Source organism: Pundamilia nyererei, unplaced genomic scaffold (assembly GCF_000239375.1).
Source record: "Pundamilia nyererei isolate P.nyererei 1_Seehausen unplaced genomic scaffold, PunNye1.0 scaffold00002, whole genome shotgun sequence".
Taxonomy (NCBI): Eukaryota; Metazoa; Chordata; class Actinopteri; order Cichliformes; family Cichlidae; genus Pundamilia; species Pundamilia nyererei.
The window spans coordinates 9770321-9790848 of NW_005187403.1; the positions used below are offsets into that span (position 1 = coordinate 9770321).

General features: G+C 39.6%; 1 protein-coding gene across 9 annotated transcripts in view; it reads right to left on the reverse strand.

Annotated features, from left to right (window-relative positions):
• rgs3a (regulator of G protein signaling 3a) overlaps window positions 1-20528 on the reverse strand; it is a 122848-nt gene that overhangs the window by 52272 nt on the left and 50048 nt on the right. For 6 of the 9 annotated variants that reach the window (XM_005720448.2, XM_013909750.1, XM_005720447.1 and 3 more), the window contains one exon: window positions 9858-9992. In XM_005720448.2, coding sequence (XP_005720505.1) covers window positions 9858-9992 — 135 coding nt within the window. Of the gene's footprint in view, window positions 1-212; window positions 519-9857; window positions 9993-13782; window positions 13813-19554; window positions 19643-20528 lie in introns of those variants that run through there. The other 3 variants (XM_005720455.1, XM_005720452.1, XM_005720453.1) reach the window with 3 other exon arrangements.

The following is a 20528-nucleotide window of genomic DNA, read 5'->3' on the forward strand; positions in this document are numbered from 1 at the left end:
ATTTCACAAGAAACAACCACAGTCTAAATAAAATGTTTATCAAAGTCCCTGCTTTCACCTAACATGGTATTTACAAAACTAAACACACTCCCGCAGTCAAATCACACACACTCAGGCATTAGGACCATATTTAACAAGCATGCAGACACAATATAGAGAGCAAAAAGAGTGTGACCTCTGCAGCAGTATTACATAAACATGACATACAGTACCTTAGACACCGGCATCGGGACACGCAGTGTGCTTGCTTGTTTCAATGAGTGTTAATATTGTTGTTGTGTGTCCTAGAGTACTCCGAAGAAGAGCACAGTTCATCCACACATACACACAGCACATGTGCAGTGCAAATACTAGATGCAGGCTGCTAATCCACAGTGACCATATGTCTTTTTTTCTCCTGTCTGTTATTCAGATATTGTGATAGTGCCTTTTTCTCCTAGTTGTGTTTCTTGTCTCTGCTCTTTCTGCAGCGGTCCCAGCTTCTACCCCAGCTCGGTGATAACGTGCGCGCCAACGTGTGTGCGAAAGACAGGGAAGAGAGGGAAGAGGGGGTGGGAGGGGTTGAGAGAAGAGAGGGGGTGGGGTGGGGTGGGGGGATCCGGTGAAGGAGGGGGACGATGCAAAAGAAAGACAGATGGAATCGGGGAGAGACAGAGGTGTGAGAGTGACAGCAGGAAATGTAAAAATGTGATGTGTTAAAAATCACGGAGGGAGCGCTGGTTAGGAAAAGATCAAATGCGGCGAAACTCTGGAGATCGAAGCAGCAAGAGTCCCTCATTCCTCACCCTCTCTCTCTTTTCCACTATGTGCTATTTTTAGAAGTTGATCTGCCGCAAATCAAAGCCCCGAATCAAAACCTATCAAAAGAGCAGGATGTTAAGGGCCATGACTTTCACAAGTAATGGGACGCACACACCAACCTGGTCCGTTACAATGACCATGCGTCTGCATCAGACCTGAAGAGTGGCATGTGAGCTATTCATCAGGCCTTATCTAATCATATCATGTGCTAATACATAATAGGCTTCACAAATAGCTATTTTAAACACTTGCCAATTACACTGCACAGACGCACAGCTGCCTCTCACAGTTTCTAGCCAAAATTATTCCTGAGAAAATGTATCCAGACGTAACGTTTAAAAAGCAGGGTATAAACTTAATGGAAATTAGATTTCAGTGATTGTTTTTTTGTTTGTTTTGTTTTGTTTTTGTAAACCTGCTTCAAAGACTCTTTTTAGGCTGTGGCTAAAAGCATAAAGTTCTCAGTCTCTTAATTGTCGTATTAATCAGAAATGTCCTTGTGTCAAAACCATCCTTGTAATTTGCACATTAGAATATTATCGCAGCTCCATTACATGCTCGGTGGAGCACACGTCATTTTTCAGAGTAAAGAATGTGCGTAATTAAAACCCAGAGTGGATGGATTTCATGCTCTGCATTACCTTCTTAGGTCTGAGTCTGCGAGGCTCTTATCTATACTTCCTTCTGTGCTGATGCATTACCATTACATAACACAGTTATGAATAGTTAAAGGTGAGCTAAAATAAAGCCAAACATCACTCCGTCAGAAGGAAATCATTAATTTTTAAAGAAAGCCAAGGGAATTAATCTAACACCACAGACCATAATCATTAACATCACTCAGCCATTTGTGTGTGTCTGCGTGTGTGTGAGCGACTGACAGAAAGACAGTTAGCGAGGTCAAGTGCAGGGAAAACAAACACAGTGACACATGGAAAGGAAGTGAAGTGAACAGGATTGACCTGTGATACCAGAGAAAAGGCCTTTACACATCGTAGAAAAAAGTAGACGATATTCAGAGGTGTTCAGATGTGAACTTGTTGTGTAATGTTTCTACACGTGCCAAATATGTTGCATTTTTGTGAAAAAACTAGCTCAAAAAAATGTAAACACTGTAAAAAGAACTGATAAAAGTAGACATCAGATGACAATGAGCTGGTCCTGATGTTTCTAAGCAACAAAAGGAAGAATTTGAGAATCTGAGTTCATCCATTTCTCGCAAGAAGGAAGAATTTCATGCTTAATCCCGGAGTCGAAGCTGTATCACGATCAGTTGTTGGCAGAATTAGGACCACATCTGAAGAGCTGTACGCATCATTTCAGACAGTGTGAGATAAAATACAATTCATTTACTATTTCCATATCATTTTATATTCAGTATCGGCGCACATTTGTACTTGTCACAGGATGGATCGGTCCAAACTGTTTATTCACATGGTATCTGAAAAAAAAACCAAATGCCACAAATTAAGCAAATGGCTACATTAAGGATAGCTGGGCCGGAAAAATATTTTTATTGCGTGACATATTCATACAAATTTTATGCGTCCGGTGCATAATGGCATTAAGAAGATTATATTTGAAGAGGGAACACACAACAAAACAAGCCCGAAAAACAGGGTTGAGTTAAAGTTGAACTTTTGTCAACCACTGAATGTATTCTTATTTTCCTAATATGAATACAGTAGCACATTACTGACATCTCACCTATGTCTTAATTTCTCACAGTCCAGCTTTGATGAAGAACTCTGCAAAACGAAGGAAAGTTTAAGATTGCGGCATTGCTTGCACACAAAGTGGATAGTCGTCCTGGTGATTATAAGACAATAAAATCTCTATAAATAATTTTTTTACAGTATTTAGTCCAAATCAGAATCAGAATACTTTATCAATCCCTGAGGAAATTATGTGGTAAAATCTAAAGGAAATAGCGCGAACCACTTATAGCCGGCGCAGCAAAGCACAGTGCATTCTAAGCCTCTTAAAAGATGACTACTGAGCAGCAGCAATGCCATTAATTTATTATGGAAAAATCTTTTTGGATGATGAAATCTAATTAAAAATTATGATCCACTATGACGTTCCTCACATCTGCACCATTTGGAGCTGTAAATCTGGATGTCATGACACCACATCCCAGAAATAGCATGCAATGTGCCTCGTGTGAGTGAGTGTGTGCATGTGTGCGATGGAGAGCAAGCAGCAACAAGAAGACAAATGGAATTCATCCATGTCTAATTAGAGACAGCGAGGGGGAAAGTATGCATCTGTTGCAGACAGAGAATAAGAGCAGGAGAAATGTCAATCATATTAACATGTGCTGGTGCAGATGTTTACCATAATTCACTTTCTGTTTAGATACTTTAAATTTTCTATCTGAAATTGTAAAGTCGGCAGTGATCTTGGAAGAAGCGCGCAGAGGTCCGCAAAAAAAGTGCCTTTTATCCGACGTGTAAATATTAGTATTTAAAGTGTTTAGAATGGCTCACTGAAATGACACATGCGCGGCCACCCCTCACGGCTAACTGCTATCCTCATTGTGTACCCAGTGAAAATAAACTGTCAAAAAAACTACACACTCCTTCAGCAACTTGTTAACTTTCCCCTCGCTCTCTCTGATGTCACTCCCGGCCTCCTGAAGATGACTATCCACTAAAACTCACTCTATGTCAGCTTGGAGACCTACTTCTCCACTTGGACTAGTGTCACTCATGTCTGCTAACATAATTGTCTCCCTGACAAGCTTCACTCCTTGTGAGAGTTCAACTGAGACAATGTTTTGTGCACGGTGATAAGCCGTTGTTGTGCGACAAAAACAAACTTCACTCAGGTCTAGGACAAATCTGCTCCATTAGCTCACTGGAGCAATAAGCGTTAAGATGAGGACTACTGAACTCCTTCCGAAAAGGCTACATATGCATGACTCTTAACTGTGAATAAATGTACCGGATGTTTAATAGTTTAATACTTAACCAGACTAATAAACAATCATCTAAAATATATGTTTAGTGCACTCATGCTGCATTCTATTTATCTCTGAATCTGGATGTTGGAGCTAGGCGTGGCGACATGCTGGAGTTGACCTAATTCCATAGTATTTTTCAGAAAAGCAAGGAAAAAAGAATTTGTTTTGCTACTCAGTAAGGCACTCAAAAACACCCTGCGTAACATTCACAGACAAAGCCTGGTCAATGCTTTGCCCATGGCTTATTTTATGAGTCTCAAATACACAACAAGGGTAGTATAGATTACAAGTTTTACAGTTTTAATAACGTTTCTGTGGACAGCTGCTATCCTGGATTGTGAGGTTGGAGTAAATAGAACGAGATATTTACCAGTGTGTGCTGTGTCAGAAAATTTTGAATGACTAAAGTGCTAAAAACAAAGCAAATATTTTGCTAAGCCACTGAATCCTAAACCAAACTGGAGCCATCAGCCTATTTTTACTTTGTGTTCCTGCTTAAAATGCAATATGCTACTTAATAGCTGCAGATTCACCGACAGCTCTTATCTGTCCCTGAACTTCATGTTTCTTTGATAGCATGCATGACAGTGCGCCTGAGCTGGAGAGACATGGCAGATTAGGAAAACAATGAACAGGAAAGGATCGCCACATTTTTATAATTCATCATGAACAGCCTGACAAGTTGAGAGAAAGTGAGCAACAGAGGAAGAATTAGAGCGGGTCCTCGTCGCCCTACGTCACCGCTTCTCCCAACATGAATGCTGCATTATAACCCCTTCAGCGCTAAAACAGATTCTCATAAATGTGAAATGAGACAGGATGAGAACAGAACAAGCTGCCTCCAAACTTCAACACACACACACACACATTTTGTTCATTAGCAGAAACCATCTTTTTTTTCCACTGTTCACGGTGCTGATGTAGAAAATTTGTGCAACTTTTACTGCAGATAGTTTCTGACTCAGAGAAGGAGCGCCAGTATTGCTCATCAAATGCAAACTGTGTGTGAGCTCGGTTGTCATTTTCAAAATGGCCAGCCCTATTTAAATTCCCATCAAGTATGTGTGTGTGTGTGTGTGTGTGTGTGTGTGTGTGTGTGTGTGTGTGTGTGTGTGTGTGTGTGTGTGTGTGTGTTTATGCAGCTGTGCAAATGTATTTTTTTCTTGAAGAATGAAGAATGTACCGGAAGCTCTCCAGTGAAGGAGATAACACACTTTTAATGGCTCTGGCTGAGTTTAATGTTTTTTGTGTGCATGAGGAAAAAAGAAAACCTACCTTTTTAACCTATACAGTAAATCATTAGTGTATACTGCTTAGGGATCATGATTACTTATATTAGTTATTCAAGACTGCACATTTAAAACCTAAAAAGCTCGCCAATTTAAGTTGTAACTGTGGCGTTTTTAAGTGCTTTTATTTTGAAGACCTAAAGCAAAGCAAAGTGCATTGCTTTCAATGAGCTTGCCATTCGCTGAGTCCCTTAAAATGACTTGATGTCACATTGTAACATGATGTAATGTGGAATAGATATGAAGGGATTTCAGACTGTAAACAAATTAGGAGAGCAAAGCTCTTGTGTGTCAGCAGGCTATCAAAACACATTAGTATCTAAGGGGCCCAGACCTCCAAGAATACCTTATAGGAGTTCTTTGAAACTACTTTTGAAATAAAAAGTGCACCAGAGTTGATGTTTAAGTCATGAGAAGCACTTGTTTGATTTGTCAGAATCAGAAAAGGCTTATTTCTGAATGAATTTAGAATTTAAATGAACTGAAACGAAAACCTAAAGCGAATCTAATGCAAAAAGATTATTCCTTTGAGCATTTAAATTATGAACCGACCATGTTTGGCCTCTAACTGGCACATTCTGGTATGTCAGGTTATTAAATTTCACCAGCCTTTGTGCAAGTTTCTGCCTGGGATCATCCTCTGTTGTTCCACCTTTTGACAACATCTGCTGTATGATATCATGTCATCCCGCTCTATGATTATTTTAACCTCCTCTCTAACCTCAATCTAACTCGTGGCCCACTTTCCTTGACATATTCTTGATCTGCAATTTCGCGACAGATTCGACAGCAGAGGGCTGACAGAGTGAGCATGCATCATATTTGCAAGTTAATGATAAATGTTTGCTGTGAGCCGTCTGTTCAATATGCTGACAGCAAATGGAGCTCTGCACAAAACAGACATGAAAGTCATCATCGTGCCCCACTCTCATTAGGACTCGGAGATTAGAGACTCCTCAATAGAAAAGAGGCTTGTGTCCAAATTTTTCCAAAGGGAAGCATTGAAAAGTGTTAAGGGACTGAAGGAACTAGGGCAGCTGCTGACATCAACACTGTGACGAAATAATCCCATTTTACGGTTAAACATGAATGAAAAACCTAACGCGAGTAGATAGTGGCTTCTGAAGAACGCGTGTTCTCCCTCTGGAGAGGATTCTGCTCTCGCTGCACATTTGAACGCAACTCTTGAGGAAGGTGCGTGCTTCAGCTAAGTGCAGATTTACTCGGCTTTGTGCATGAGAGGAGAAATACACTTTCTGACACAAAGAAAACGGTTGAATCAATGGATCATTTTCTAAAGCGCCTTTACTGCTCTTCCTGCTCACTGGCAGCAATACACACTGCGGATCAAATACATAGTCTATTCGCTTTTGAAAATAGATTCTGGTGTTGATTCAACAGCAACAATAAAGCAGAAATGAAGTTACTGAAGTTCCACCAAAAGAAATACTATCTTACTCGCACATCCTGAAACATGAGAGGGTGTGTACTTGTGGTAATCAAGGAAAGCTTGTTGAAGCTGTGTGAAGTTTTCCTTTGAGCATATTTTTACACTGTGAAAAGAAAAGTAAAACGAAAATGTAAAACAAAAGAGGACAAGAATAGAACTTGTTTCTCCTGGTTGGAGGTTGTGTCTTTGTGCTGTCCACCACCCCACTTCCCTTCTAACATGGACTTTTATAGGTTTTTGGTTTCCTTTACATCCAAAATGACACTAAAAGGGTATCCCAGTGTGTCGGAAATTGAATCTAAAATAAAATTTTCTGATGATTTGAAAGTGGAAGTGTGTTAAAATGTTCAATTATTCGGAGAAATTTGTAATTTTCTGAATAATTTTCTGCACGTTAGGTCTGATTGACATTTGAAACTACCTTTTGATACGCGTTCTCTCCTTTGTGGTAACGTGAAGCAACCCAAGAACACTTCCCAAGATACACAGTAAAGTGACCTGGATATATATCTTTTAAAAGCTTCCATGCAACACTGCTGATACTACTTTTCCTCATATATGCCATATTTGACAAAGCTAATTTGCATATTATTAAATACATTTGGAGGTGACTGAATACAAACTATTTGCCTCTAAGGGACTCTAGAGAAATGCAATCAAAAGTGAACTAATTTGGCTAGATGTACAATGTTATGATTAAGCATGTATTCCCTTGCCTTCGGGACTGCGTTTCCATTTAATAAGGGATTACAATAAAATGTTCTAATAAGTGTGCACGGAACAGGAATAACAGGAGTGATCCCACTGGGCAGCGCATGTACGAAACTGCACTATCAGGTTTTTCCAGGATTTGTGATGAATTTTAAAAACTTTGTTTTGGCAAGAACTGCCTCGAGCATTTTAGCATGTTTTGTAAATATGTTTTTCTTCAAAGAAATCTTCCTCTGCCTCCTGGTCTGAAAACACTGCAGGTTTAAAATGAGTGACCATAGAGTGTTAGAGGTCACGAAAAGTTGTCCTGTCTGTACTTCAGTGGCACCGCCACCGTGTCCGAGCTGCCTTACGCCACCTTATGTTTCTCAGATGTGTACTCGGTGATATGTGCAACATTTTCAGATGCATCTTTCCTGGAAAATGAGTTCACGCAGCTCATGTTTCAGCTGTGTACTGATTTAGTTTGGATGAAAGGCCAAATCTGAGGAAAACAATGAGTACAACTGAGCCTCTTTCGGGCACGGGGGAACTTAAAGACTTCACAATTGAAAAAGTGATAAACCTGGCAGGTTTCTGGGTCACATCTGCGCTAAGACACTGTTTTGTCAATAGAGTTTGCATAAACAGCATCGACTTACGTGACTTAGCATGCTCGCAAAGTTGTTTTGCCATTGAGCACATTGAACACTGTCGTGTGTGTAAATGTGTTCATTTACTCAGCAGGGAGCGCCTAATTGGCACTGACCCTGGGAGGACACAAGCAAGGAATCCAACTTTCCACGTAGTGTTGATGTGGAAAGATTCAATAGATCAGAACATTGTCCTGCAAGAAAAACACTGTAGCAGTGCAAATATTATTAGAAAGATATCTTAAGTTAAAAACAGCTTTTATATGTGCTGAAGTTGATAACACTCATGGGAAAATAGTAAAAAACAAAACAAAAAAAACAGAGGATAGTCTGACTGAAACTTCTGAAAAAGGGGAAACTCATATGTACATATGTACATATGTACACGTGCAATGAATACACATGCATGCAGACAGAAGAGAATGAAAGATGAAAGATTGCCGGCTTGTCAGTCTTTCTTGCTCTCTTTCATGCACTGATGAAATGAACCCTTAATGTGCAACAGGTGTGCCATCCACACACAAGGCTATTTACCCCTTTTAATCACCTTTCAGCTAAACTCAAATGAACTGGGTAGCACTCCTTTTAAACTGATGAAGTGAATGAGCTGTCTCTTTTGTTTATCAAAAATGAAGGAGGAAAGGAGAAAAAAGTGTTAGAAATTAAAGAGGAAGGAAATGTGAGTGGTGCTCACAGAAACGCTACATCAAATAATCAGTCCGAGAAAATCTAAACAAACGAATGCACATTACAGACAGATGTGCATTCATCTTTCTTAATAATAAAAAGTGCTTCGTATGATGCCATATTTATGTCAGACTAGACCTCTTTTTTCACACAAAAAAACCCCAAATAGCAATTAAGAAAACTGTTTGAGTAGATTTCCCTGGGTAGAAGCTTGAAATGACCAAACTGGGCCATGGTAATCTCAGTCACAGCATCCCCAGCAGCCACCCTGTTAATCAGGGCAGCAGAAGCCCCATGAGCTCTTAAAGATCAGTTCCAGTGCATCCTTAAGCGTGACGCATTGTGCTACATTAAGACAAGGATAGTTGACTAAGGTGCATTTAATTCATTTTTGAAATAGACCAGTGAAGACAAACAAGCACCTCTAATCAATTTTTGAACATTTTAATAACAAGAATGGTTAACTGAAACGTGAAAGAGAGGCCTTGACAAGCAGAATCAGTAGCTCACCGCAGCTGGGTGGATTTTAGCATTGAACAGTTTTCCTTCCTTTATTCCAGCCTACAAGTTTCCTGTTTTACTATCTGCCTAAAGTAACTAAGTAGTATGTAGCAACTGTTTCTTACAAAATTTCGTGGAAAAAACTGAAACAAATCTAAAAGGTTAATGCAGGTAGAAACAAAAGCTCAAATAATTTATGCACAAGCCTTTGCAGTGTATTATTATTATTATTAGTCCTTTATTTATCCAGGTAAAAAATCTCATTCCCAAGGCCATTATCTTTGATTATGCCATGGCATTGATTTTGAATAAAGTATGTCAGTGAGAAAACAAAGCACAGCCTCACACAGAAGGCAGAGTTTCTTCTCAAACTCTTTACCTCAATGAAAAAAGCACCTGATGCTAACAGCATTCAGTTAAACCTGCTGGTTACGGTTTATAATAATCATACTGGTTTATAAAAGAAACTACAGGAACAAACATTGGCTTTTGCTAGGAGGATGTGGCCTAAATTTCCTTGAGGACAGTCAAGGAACTTTTAAACTTTGAAATTTAAGTCAGACAAAGGCAGCATTGAACTTCCCCAGAGAAATGTAAGAGTTTCTGTGAGTGGAAAATCAGAATTATGGCAATAAGAACTACAGACGAGGCTTTTACATGCGTGACGTTACTGTGCACAAAGTGTGTGCAATTCACGGGGCATCTGTGGTGGGGGTTTGCACAAATATATGCATTCCCATGTGTTCATGTGTTTACTGATTCATCTCTGGCCTCAAATGAAATTGGAAATGCTCCTAGATATGTGTGTCCATGTGTCATACCTGTTCAAAATGCGGAACGGGAGGCTCCCTCCTGTGTAGTTGGAGCTGCTTGTCAATGTTGTCCTTCAGGCACTGACACACACGGCGCTTCTGGTCTGCTGAATAGGCTTCCAGGCTGAGCAGGCAGTCACACTTCTGGAGAGAGAGAGAGAGAGAGTGAGGGGAGAGAGGAGGAAAAGGGGTGGAGGAAAAGACAGCGGGCAGTTACGCATCTACTGTCAAATAAATGAAAAAGCAGTGTCTCCTGATGCTTGGATAGTGAAAGACTGTCACAGCACAAGAAAATAAACATAATATAATATATAAAACACAAAAGTATAATAAAAATGAAAAAAAAGTGGCAAAAACAAGTTTTTCCCCATCTTACTGGACCTTTTCAAGAAAACTAGAGAATACTAGAATGCTAGAGTTAACCGTGTGCCTGTTTGAGTGCCTCTTTCTGTGAGACCTTTAAGAGAGATAATGAATGACTATAGAATGACTATAGTATCTATATATCATTTGACCTTGACTTAACATTCAGGTATTATGTGAGCCTTGTTTTTAGAACAGAGTTTAAGGTGGCACGCACCCACGCTGGGAAGCAAAATGCTTGCTTTAGTGAAATTGAATAAAGGCCAGCATCCACATTAGGCAGAATTTGATATGCTGACAAAATGATTATGTAGCCAGTGTCAAGCTGGTGCTCTTGAAAAAGTACCAATCAATGCATCCCCAGGAAATACATGCGAAAGAATCTGACGAGTGCTTAATTGGCTAAGAGTTGGCAAACAGCGGTCCAGTAACTTTTCACTCAAGAGGACATAAATACTCCTCGTACATCCAGAATCTGCAATCGAAGACCTGTGACCATTCTCAGTAATGAACACATTAAACACTTAATGGATTAATGGGCCCATTTGTTTGTTGGCCGTGATTCAAGGAATGCATTTTTGATCAAAGATGGACTGTATCAAAAATAAATAAAGGAAAGGAAGAAGAGTTTACATGATAAAATATTTATGGTTAGGTCAGCGTCTGCCTTTCATAATGTTTGGTTCTGGTTAGTCACTTCCTGCTTTATTTTGAAATCTCTGTTCCTGCCTTTTTTCCCTTATGTGTCTGCTTTATCGATCTTGAATGAGCTAATCGTCCTTCTCAGTTTATATACCTCGTGCCTAGAACCCTCCAGCTGTCTGAATGTCTTTGTTTAAAGTAGCTTTTATGCCTTCAATTCATACTCTTGTGTTTTCCTAGTATGTCTTCATTTTCCTGTTTATTTATTCCTTGTGTGTTCTTGACTTGTGATGGACGTCTTGCCTATTTTTCGACCTTGTCCTTTTGCCTTCCTCTGTTTGCCTTCACTGCCTGCCTATGATTAAAGAGTGGATTTGGATTTTACCCTGCCTCTGTGCGTGCCTCCTGCATTTGTTTTTCCTCCTGTGTAATTATCACATTGCCACATAGTGCTGTCTGAAGTGGAGGTCTTAAAATACCAACTTTTACTACTGCATAGGAATTTATTTTACTTATGTATTAATCACATTATTTTATTGTATAATGCCTTGGTGCCACTGGATTTTAACATGTCTCACACTCATACAGCAAGACAAATGGTGGGGGTCTAGTAAGGAAGTTGGGGGAAGCAGACTCCACAACTCCACAGGAAGAGTCTTTTGTCTCTTCGAGGACTCTGCGAGGTAGCAGGAGAGTGTGAACCTTAAGGTGTGAAACAGCTGTGTACTGCCTTTTGTTCCTGGAGAAGGTATTTAACTGAGAGCCATGCTAGGCTCAGAGAGACTCTAATGACCGTCTGCCCCACGGTCATGTAGGCTCTCCACAAGCTTGGTTGTCTGTTCTTTTTGTTTTGATTAAAGAATGTTAGCTACCGCTCACCGCTCGTCTGCAGGCTTTATTTAAATGGAAAACTTCCACAACACTACACACGCTTTTGTTTTAAAATAATTTTTCTGCATCCAACAAAATAAGGAATTCCTTTATGATCAAGTTCCCTCATATTATTGAGATTTCTCTGTTTCCTTTTAACCCCTTAAATGTAGGAAGTATGATACCAATTAAAACTCATATATGCCAATTTATATGTCTTTTTTTGTGGTCAGAAGATTCAATAAACATTCAATTTTTTCTAATTTTCTGGCAAGTTGCAACAGAACTTGGACTTGGTTTCTGGCCATTTGCAAGTTGAAATGGTCATGGTTCTCTTTGTGTTGGTCCTGTGATGGACCTGTCCAGGGTGGGGCAGGCTCGAGCCCCATTGTGACCCTGAACTGGATCAAAGGTTAAGAACAGGTGGATGGATGTCTGGAATCGTCTAAAATGCATTTTCTATGCAAAAACAGTCTGGTTTTCTACCATCTACCAAATCCCTGTTTGTGCACATGTGCTCAACCTTTGCTGATAAATCATTGAGTCACATTTTTAGAGAAGTAACAAAGTCAAATTCTTTTTTTTCTGATGAATATTAAAGGAACCTTTTGTTCTCAGACACACTGGTTTTCTATTTCTCCTCCTTTTTATTCTTTGATAAATTCCATTTATCTCGGCTGCTCCATTTCCAGCAATGTCAGGGAAAAACATTTGTGTCCTGACATTTCTGAACACGACTCGGGCTATAAATAGGATTTTTTCCATTTTGTACAAGTCTTCAGAGATTGACTGAAGTCCTCGGGGCTTTTCTTGATGCTCACTGCCCTGGTCAGTGGTGAATGAAGATGCTAGCTTATTTGCTTCTCTACTGGTTGCATGGTTGTTGTTTTTTTGCATCCTCTACTGTGTTTCTGTCATTTGAACTGTTTGAATGTTACTCAGAGTTCTGCTAAAGATGAGGATAGTGCTGCTGAAGGGTCCAGTGGTGAAAAGTGTTTGATGTGGTTAAAGTTTTCTCATTTTTGGCATTACTAATGGCAGTTAAATGGTACTTATGGTGTCGCTGTCAAGGGAGGCCACTGGTAGTCTCTACTCCTGCTTATAACCCCTTCAGTCTTAAGGGTGGTTGGCTAAATATCTTTTGCGTGCAATTTTTTAAAGTGGTCTTAAGAAAAAGTTCTCCAGACTTTATGACGGTATTTCAAAGATTTTCTTTGGACATTGTCTGCTTTTTCACTCATTTTCATTCCAGTCCTTTTAACTCACCACTTAACCACGATTTCTTTTCTTGTTTGTTTTTTTGCTAAACCATGTAACATTAGCCTGAATATTTTAAGCACAAACAACAATGCCTACTGCTGTGTTTTTAAATGGTCTGATTGTTTGAGAAATTGAGCATCTAATATTAAGTTTTCATTTAAAAAACATAAAGTAAAATAAAAAAACATAAGTCGCAGTAAGAGAAAAAATAGGTAGGTGGGATAGCAAAAGAATTTATGATATTGGGCCTGACGTTTTTCAGTTGCACCACAGCATGATGAAATAGGGGCTTATTCAGAGCAGACAGAAATCAATGTTAATGTTCTTTGATATCCATCATTTGGACTGAATCTGAGTCTATGAGGCTGCAACAAGAGCCACAAGGCTAGGAACACAAGCATGCATGGACACACACACAGAGGGACAGACATACAATGAGTTAAATGTAAACAACTAGCCTCTGGGCAAACTAATACAGCTCCCAGTGAAAAAAAACCTGACATTTCTATTTAAGGTCTAAGGTTGAGCTCTCGTGCAAAGCATTGCATGATCTTCCTCATCCCAGGAAAGGTCAGAAAATGCTGTTCAACAACCTCTCTGAAGAGAAGCATGTACGGCATTCAAGCTGGAAATAATCCCGCATTCTCTGCTTCCTGAAAAGCAAACATTTAGGATATGGCTTATTTACGACAGGTGCTGTCCCAGAGGCAGACATGCAACTGCATCCGCACACATCAACCACAGCTTTACACTCTGTATGTAGCACCAGTCTGAATTCATTTTATAAATATAATCTTACTGTAGGGACATATTTAGAAGACATAATGGTTCAAAAAAAAGAACAAAAAGGCTTCCAGCTGGGACAGTGAGTCATTGCGATGCACACATCTCAGAGCTGCAGGAAGGCTTACATCCGTAATCTGTCAAAGAGAGGAAGTGTGTATGTTTACACAGTTTTAGTTGTGTACATATTACACTGCAAGCCACTTATTGACACCATGCACATTTTGTTTTGGCCATAACATGAAGTCACTCTTACTGCGAGGAATAGAGCATGTAGGGAAGTGCATTTTCTTTCCCATCTTAAAAATGCACCATGCTCTGTTGGGCGACTACTAATGATGATTTGTTTGTCTCCAGCTAACAATTTCTGCAATCCATTTCCATTTTTCCTGCTTATATTTGGTGTGCCATTATTACAGATATATGAGCTGTACTGTTAAACTGTGTATTATTACATCTATCTGGGTCTACTTTCCCTGACAGTGACTTGTGCATCATTGCATTACGTCAGCTGAAACGATCCGTCACGCCAGTAAACTGTTGACAGTTCACAGATTGCATGTTTTGGGCAGGAATCGTCAGGACCCTACAGGGGGTTTCTGTACTGTTGCCACCACAATCTATTCGGCAGGGCAATCTTTTAAACACATTCAAGTGCCATTTCACTTTTCCAGTGCATACACTAGGCCTACATGTCTTTTGGGGATGCAAAGAACTAATTTAAGGCACAGCTAAACAAATTAGCTTCAAAATCGGGACCGTTTTCAACTTCAAGACCTTAAAGTCACGCTGACTATATGGAAGCAGCTTTTTATGGTCATTTTGTTTTTTAAACAGGATTCATCAGTGGCCCAGGCTGCAATGTTAGAAAGCACAAGCCACTCAATGCTAAGCCAACTGAACCCCTTATTGTAATAATTAGCATTAATTGAGTTACCATCTATGATGATCATAGAATTATTTGCTAAAATAAGTAAATTCCCTTTACTTGGGTCTCTGCATTAGTTCACCCTGTTTATAAATCCACCCTTCCAAGAGATAAACATAAGAGCTAATGAAACAAAATTCAATGAATGGTTACTGGCCTGCCATGGAGTGGCTAAAAATACAGGCAGCATTTCCCCTTAATCAGATTGATTAAAGTGCTCCCTGGTTGAAGCCCTCCCCCTGAGCCATCTGGCAGATGAGTTTTCAGTGCACTGGACCGCTGTCAACACAGCTCACCTAAACTGCTTTGGCACAGGTTAGCATGGTTTCAATGACAGCTAATGCCCATGTTTTTTTTCCTTCTTTCTGTTTTTCACATCACCTGCTAATGATGATTCTGCTGCCTTGTGTTAACGATCACAGACTAAATACGAGAGCTCGAAGGCACAGTTTGACATTTTGGCAACAATATTATTTTGTTGTCATTCTATAACTTGGATGAGACGAGCGATAGTAATATAGTGATTCTGAAAAATAAAAATGCTAGAGGCAGTAGTCAGTAAAGGTAGCAGGCAGGTTTTCCTTGTGCTTCCCAGTTGTTTTTTATCACCTAAGGACAGCATGGCTTCCTTTTGAGCAGAGTTATGAAAGCTGAACCTTTATTGTCCTGAACAGTCATGTGAAAGATAAAGTTTTCAAAGGACTGAAACCCTGTACTTTCCATAGTAAGTAAGAGGGTAAGAAGCAACAAAGTGCATGATAATTAAATCTGCCTGATTGAGTAAGGGTCACACGAACCAAGGTGTGAATGCTTTGTAAGATACTGCTCCGCCATGCCAACCTATTTGTTATTAAGGTCACACGGAGGTGTGAGCAGGGCTTGAAATGCCTGGGAATGGGTCTCAAGATGACGTTACAGGTGGCACATAGTTGTTCACAGTGGAAATAGATGGCCTCCTTTTACACCATCTGTCTCAAACCATTTGTGTCCTCGATCTAAAAATCTGAAGATTAGTATCCTCAAAAGAGTGTCATTTTTCCTTTAAATATACTTATAGAAGAAAGGGAACTTTCTCCAGAGGACTGTTATCACTGAGCGTCAAATATTGCTGCAGCTTGTAAAAATCACTGGTAAAAATCAACATGGATCCTCCTTTATTGTTAACGACGTATTAAAATGTTTGCGGCGCTGGTCTGCGTATTGGCATGCCAAAGCCCAAGACCCATAACTGTAAGCCAACTATCGTTTGATTTGCTGCCCAAACAAAAGATCTGAACAGCAGTTGGATGGGGTTGCCGTGTTTAGAGCCAGAGAGGCGTGTATGAACTGATCATATAAAGGATGTCCCCTCAAGTACACAATAAAAAGTCTGAAACCTATTAAAACCTACTGCTTTCTCAGTAGTCTGAGGCCTGAGCATCTGCTCATCAGACTTTCTCATATAGACACTCACTGCAATATCATCATCCATCAACTAACATTAACTGGTAAGTAAGCATTTTCTAAATCCCAAAATATGACACAAAAATGGGAAATTCCGAGGCTATTTAGGCCATATGGAAACACGGTGTGACTTAAGATGTGTGCTCATGGAGATTTATAACATTCTCCACGCACTTACCTCCATTAAAATCATTAAAATCAGTACATATTTCTTCAGTAAGGCAAAGCTCTCTACAAGGCAGATAAACACATAATGCCACCAACGGCACTTGCTGTAGCAGAATAATGATAATAAAAGCATAAATGCTGTTATGTATTTTCAGTTCATCTGTAACAGCCATAATAGAGGAATTGTTCCGGATATATCAAGTGTGACATCAAGCCAGTTTTTTTTTTCCAGGGTAAATCTTTGTACATCATCACACGAGCAGCGTCATACCGTATTAGTCATGTCCAACGCACTTGTGCTGAACATGTGACTCACTGTGTCACAAATGAGTGAGTTACAGTGAGTTACGTCACTGTCCTTAAATCCTTTCTGGCTGGCTTTATGTCTTTCCTGGCATTACTCTCAATTACTCTGGGCTAAGGGATCTCGCTTGTGGACCACTGAGGCTTTGCAATCTTAGTATTTAATGCATTTATAGATACAGCATAGGTGACATGTGAACACGAGCTAATGATACTTAAGCAGCTAGCTGACTCTTGGTTCAGAATGCCCTCACTAATGTCACTGGATGTGGAAGGAGCATGGCTCTTGGGATAGTAACTTGATTATTTTGCTACCAGGTGGAAATATCTCAACATCTACCGCACTGATTGACACATAATTTTGTACAGACGTTGGTTCATCAGAGAATGAATCCAAGAATGAAATGACTTTGGTGATCTTGTGACTCTTTATAATCACTACCCTGACCTATGAATTTAATATCATCAAGTTAGCATCATATTTATACCAAAGCACATATACATGCAAGAGTCACTAATTTAACCAGTTTTCACTTATCACATTATAAATGTGCAAGAGAATGGTGCAGAAAAAATGACCTGTGTAGTGTCAGAAAGGGTTTTGGGTTTGTTTGGTTTTTTTGCCTCTTCATTGAGTTTCCTAAATGGGAAATGGGGAAATTAATGACTGCATTCTTCTTCTTTCTCTACAGCAATGCACTATTTTTAGTATGAAGCAGCAGATAGTATCTCATGCAATGAAAAGGTCAGGAAAAATAGTCAAGTCTCGGTTTCACGTATCACTGTCTCATGATGGCACTATTCTGAAAAAAATATTTATAGTCTTCCCAGTTAAATCCATTGAGCCAATGTGTGTTTTTCAAGATGAAAACCAGGTTCGTTGCATCTCTCATCTCTCTCTTTCACGGGCTAGCAGGTAATGGTGTGATTAACTGTCAATAAATTGCACAAAGAAATTCACAAATCAAGTTCCACATGAAATGTGCAGGATGTCATTTCCTCATGACTCCGTGTTTTTCCCACACTCTTTAATCTATTTCTCATTTGTTTGTCTGCTTTTGAGCTCAGGGCTCTTCTGTGTGTTGCATCGGCAGAGCTGCTACGAATAGAGCATGTAAATTGGAGTTCTTGGCCCGAGGCCCTTCCTAAAGCCACCAGGGAAGATGGTAAGCACATGACAGGACCCACAGATGTCAAGTACTGTTTCAAAAGTTTTTTCTCTCAGTTTGTGCCTTTTTTTAGCAGAAGTTTTGCATTCTTTCCATCACTATCCAGTGAGGGAGTTCATTGATAATTTAACTTATTTGCTCTTTTCATATGACTGTGTGCTGTGCTTTTATTGCATAAGCATAATTGTCCATAGACAAAGATGCCTTTTTTAATAAACTTTTCCAGTCGATAGCAAAGTGTCTGCAAGTTGTTGTGAAAGCCTGTTGTTGTTAATTACTCTAAGTATGTCATACAGGGGAAACATATATTATTGATTTGGAAATTATTTCATGATTCTTCACCCTTAAAGGTTTATGAATAATTTAGATGCTGAAGACGATTTGCTCTACACCTGATGAAATAGGGAGATAAACCACAGTTTAGTGCAGCTCAAGAGAGTACTTTGTCTTTGTCATAGATCTCAGTGCAATCATTTTATTAAGATGGACGTCTTTAAGTGATTAAATTTAGATGTATGCACAGCCCAATCTGCGCTGGCATATCAAATCAGACAAAAAGCCAAGCACACTTTAAGTTGTGACTCAGCTTGAGGGAAGAGGGTACATCTCAGTTCAATTAGACCCCTGAGAGACTGGACCCAACCTTGCCCTGTAATGGATAGCCATCATAAAGTAGGCATTTTCCTGACAAGAGCCCCTGGTTGCGTATCAGTCGTGCCCTGCCTTCAGACTGCAAGTGACAGCCAGTGTATCATGCAGCCAATGATGCAACTTAAAGCAAAGGGAAATTCGGATGTGTGTGGAACCTCAGAAAAAGGCATACTGCAAAAACACAGAAGCACCTCTGAGACATCTTCTTAATCTTGGACTCAAACAGTGAGTCTTCAACTTTTATTTACTCTATGAAAAAACCACACACTGCATCGCCCTGTGCGTAATAAAATGAGAACACTTTACATTTATTCTACAGGCAGTTTGCATAAATTTCATCTGAGTTCAAAACACTGTCCTATGTTAGCCTGACCACAGCGCTCCCTTGCTGTTCTCCAGCCTCGAAATCACACTGTGATTTCACCTAGTTTGGCAGAGTCTCCGCTTATCTGATCTCTTCTTCGTTATTCTGTGGCATCTCCACAGACCTACTTACTCTGTGGAGATGCCACAGAATAACTACCGATGTACAAAAGGCAATTATTTCTAAACCAACAACTGGAAGATACTTATTAACAGGATTTCTCTACTGTATGTTAGAGGTAAGCACTATTTTAAGCCAGGGCTTTGAGAAGATGTTATTTATAATTTTATTGTTTTTTGGTGCTCCACTGCGCTGCAGTCAGACACTAATGGCAATTTCTTGGAAACGGTGGTAAATGAGAGACCATGCACTTCACTTAATGAAATTCTCATCTTTCATTTCTTGAATAATCCACACACTTTAGCAACTATTAGAAGAGCTATACTCAGACAGGAAGTTTTGGTACGCCATAAAGCACCAGATTATTACATTCCATTAAATACTCACAGGTAACCTCTAAATTTACACACATGCAGGTAACTTTTTTCCAAATGAATGTTTATATTCATGTTCAGACTATGATAAATTAACTTCCATGAGGAAAAAACAACCAGAAAATCTTTTTTTTTAACAGTTAGAATAATTTTCCTCTATTATCTATCACTCTAGAAAATGCCACTTTGAGTTCGGCTCTTGCTGTCCTGACACAGAAGTCAGTTAGCAGCAGAAGTCTCTGTTTTTAAGAGTGCTCTCGACACTTACATCTCCACTGTCAGATAGCAGGTGCTGCTGAAGAGAGCTCGCCTCCCTGACGAACCTTTTCTTAGGCCCAACTCGGTCAGCCAGGTTGCCCATGATCAGTCTACGATTTTAGCCCACCGGTAAATAATCTCATTCAACTGTCTCTCCTTTCTCTGTCTGTCTTTTTTTCTTTTCATTTACCTACTCAACTCTTCCTTACTTTCTCTCCTCTCCTGCGTCACTGACACACTTACAGACGCACACTCACACTTGAATTTCCAGTTGCACCCTCCTGTCCCTCTACACACACACACACACACACACACACACTTTTTTTCACGTATAAATCTGGGTTAGATCAGTCCTGTTTTGAGCGAGATCTAAAATAGGATGACCTCCAGTTACGGAGGAGAAGGGCAGGAGTAGACAAAAGGAAGGAAGAGGACTGTAACAGTGTCACAGGCAGACAGATTAAGAGAGAGGATTTTATAACTGTTTACAATTTCATGAGAAACGGGAGCTTTTCTCACATCTGCAGAACGAAAGTCTCTGCTGTTTCTCTTAAGGAGGTCCAGAAGAGAATCATAGTAAAAATAAACCTTATTAAATCTTACTTAAAAATAAAAATTAAGCGTGACGTGTCAGAAAATGGTAAATAAAATCAGATCTGACGCTGTATTTGCATTGACATTAATATTTTTGATTAAACCCAATAAGGGCGCCAGTTAAGAAATGCTAAAGGAGTCTTCATTTTTTGTGGATGCGTACAAATGCAGGTTTCTTTTCTTCTTTTAGTCCAATAACTGAATTACTAATATTTGTGCACAATGTATATCAAGCCAAAGGTAATGACGGTACATCAATGAACAGGGTCGCTTTAACATGTCAGTGCAATTCAATTAGGCATTCTGCTACATTCTCTATTGTGCTAACTGTTGCTACTCAACACATCGTTGCCCTCTGGTGGTCAGGAGGTACGATCCCCTATTACTACT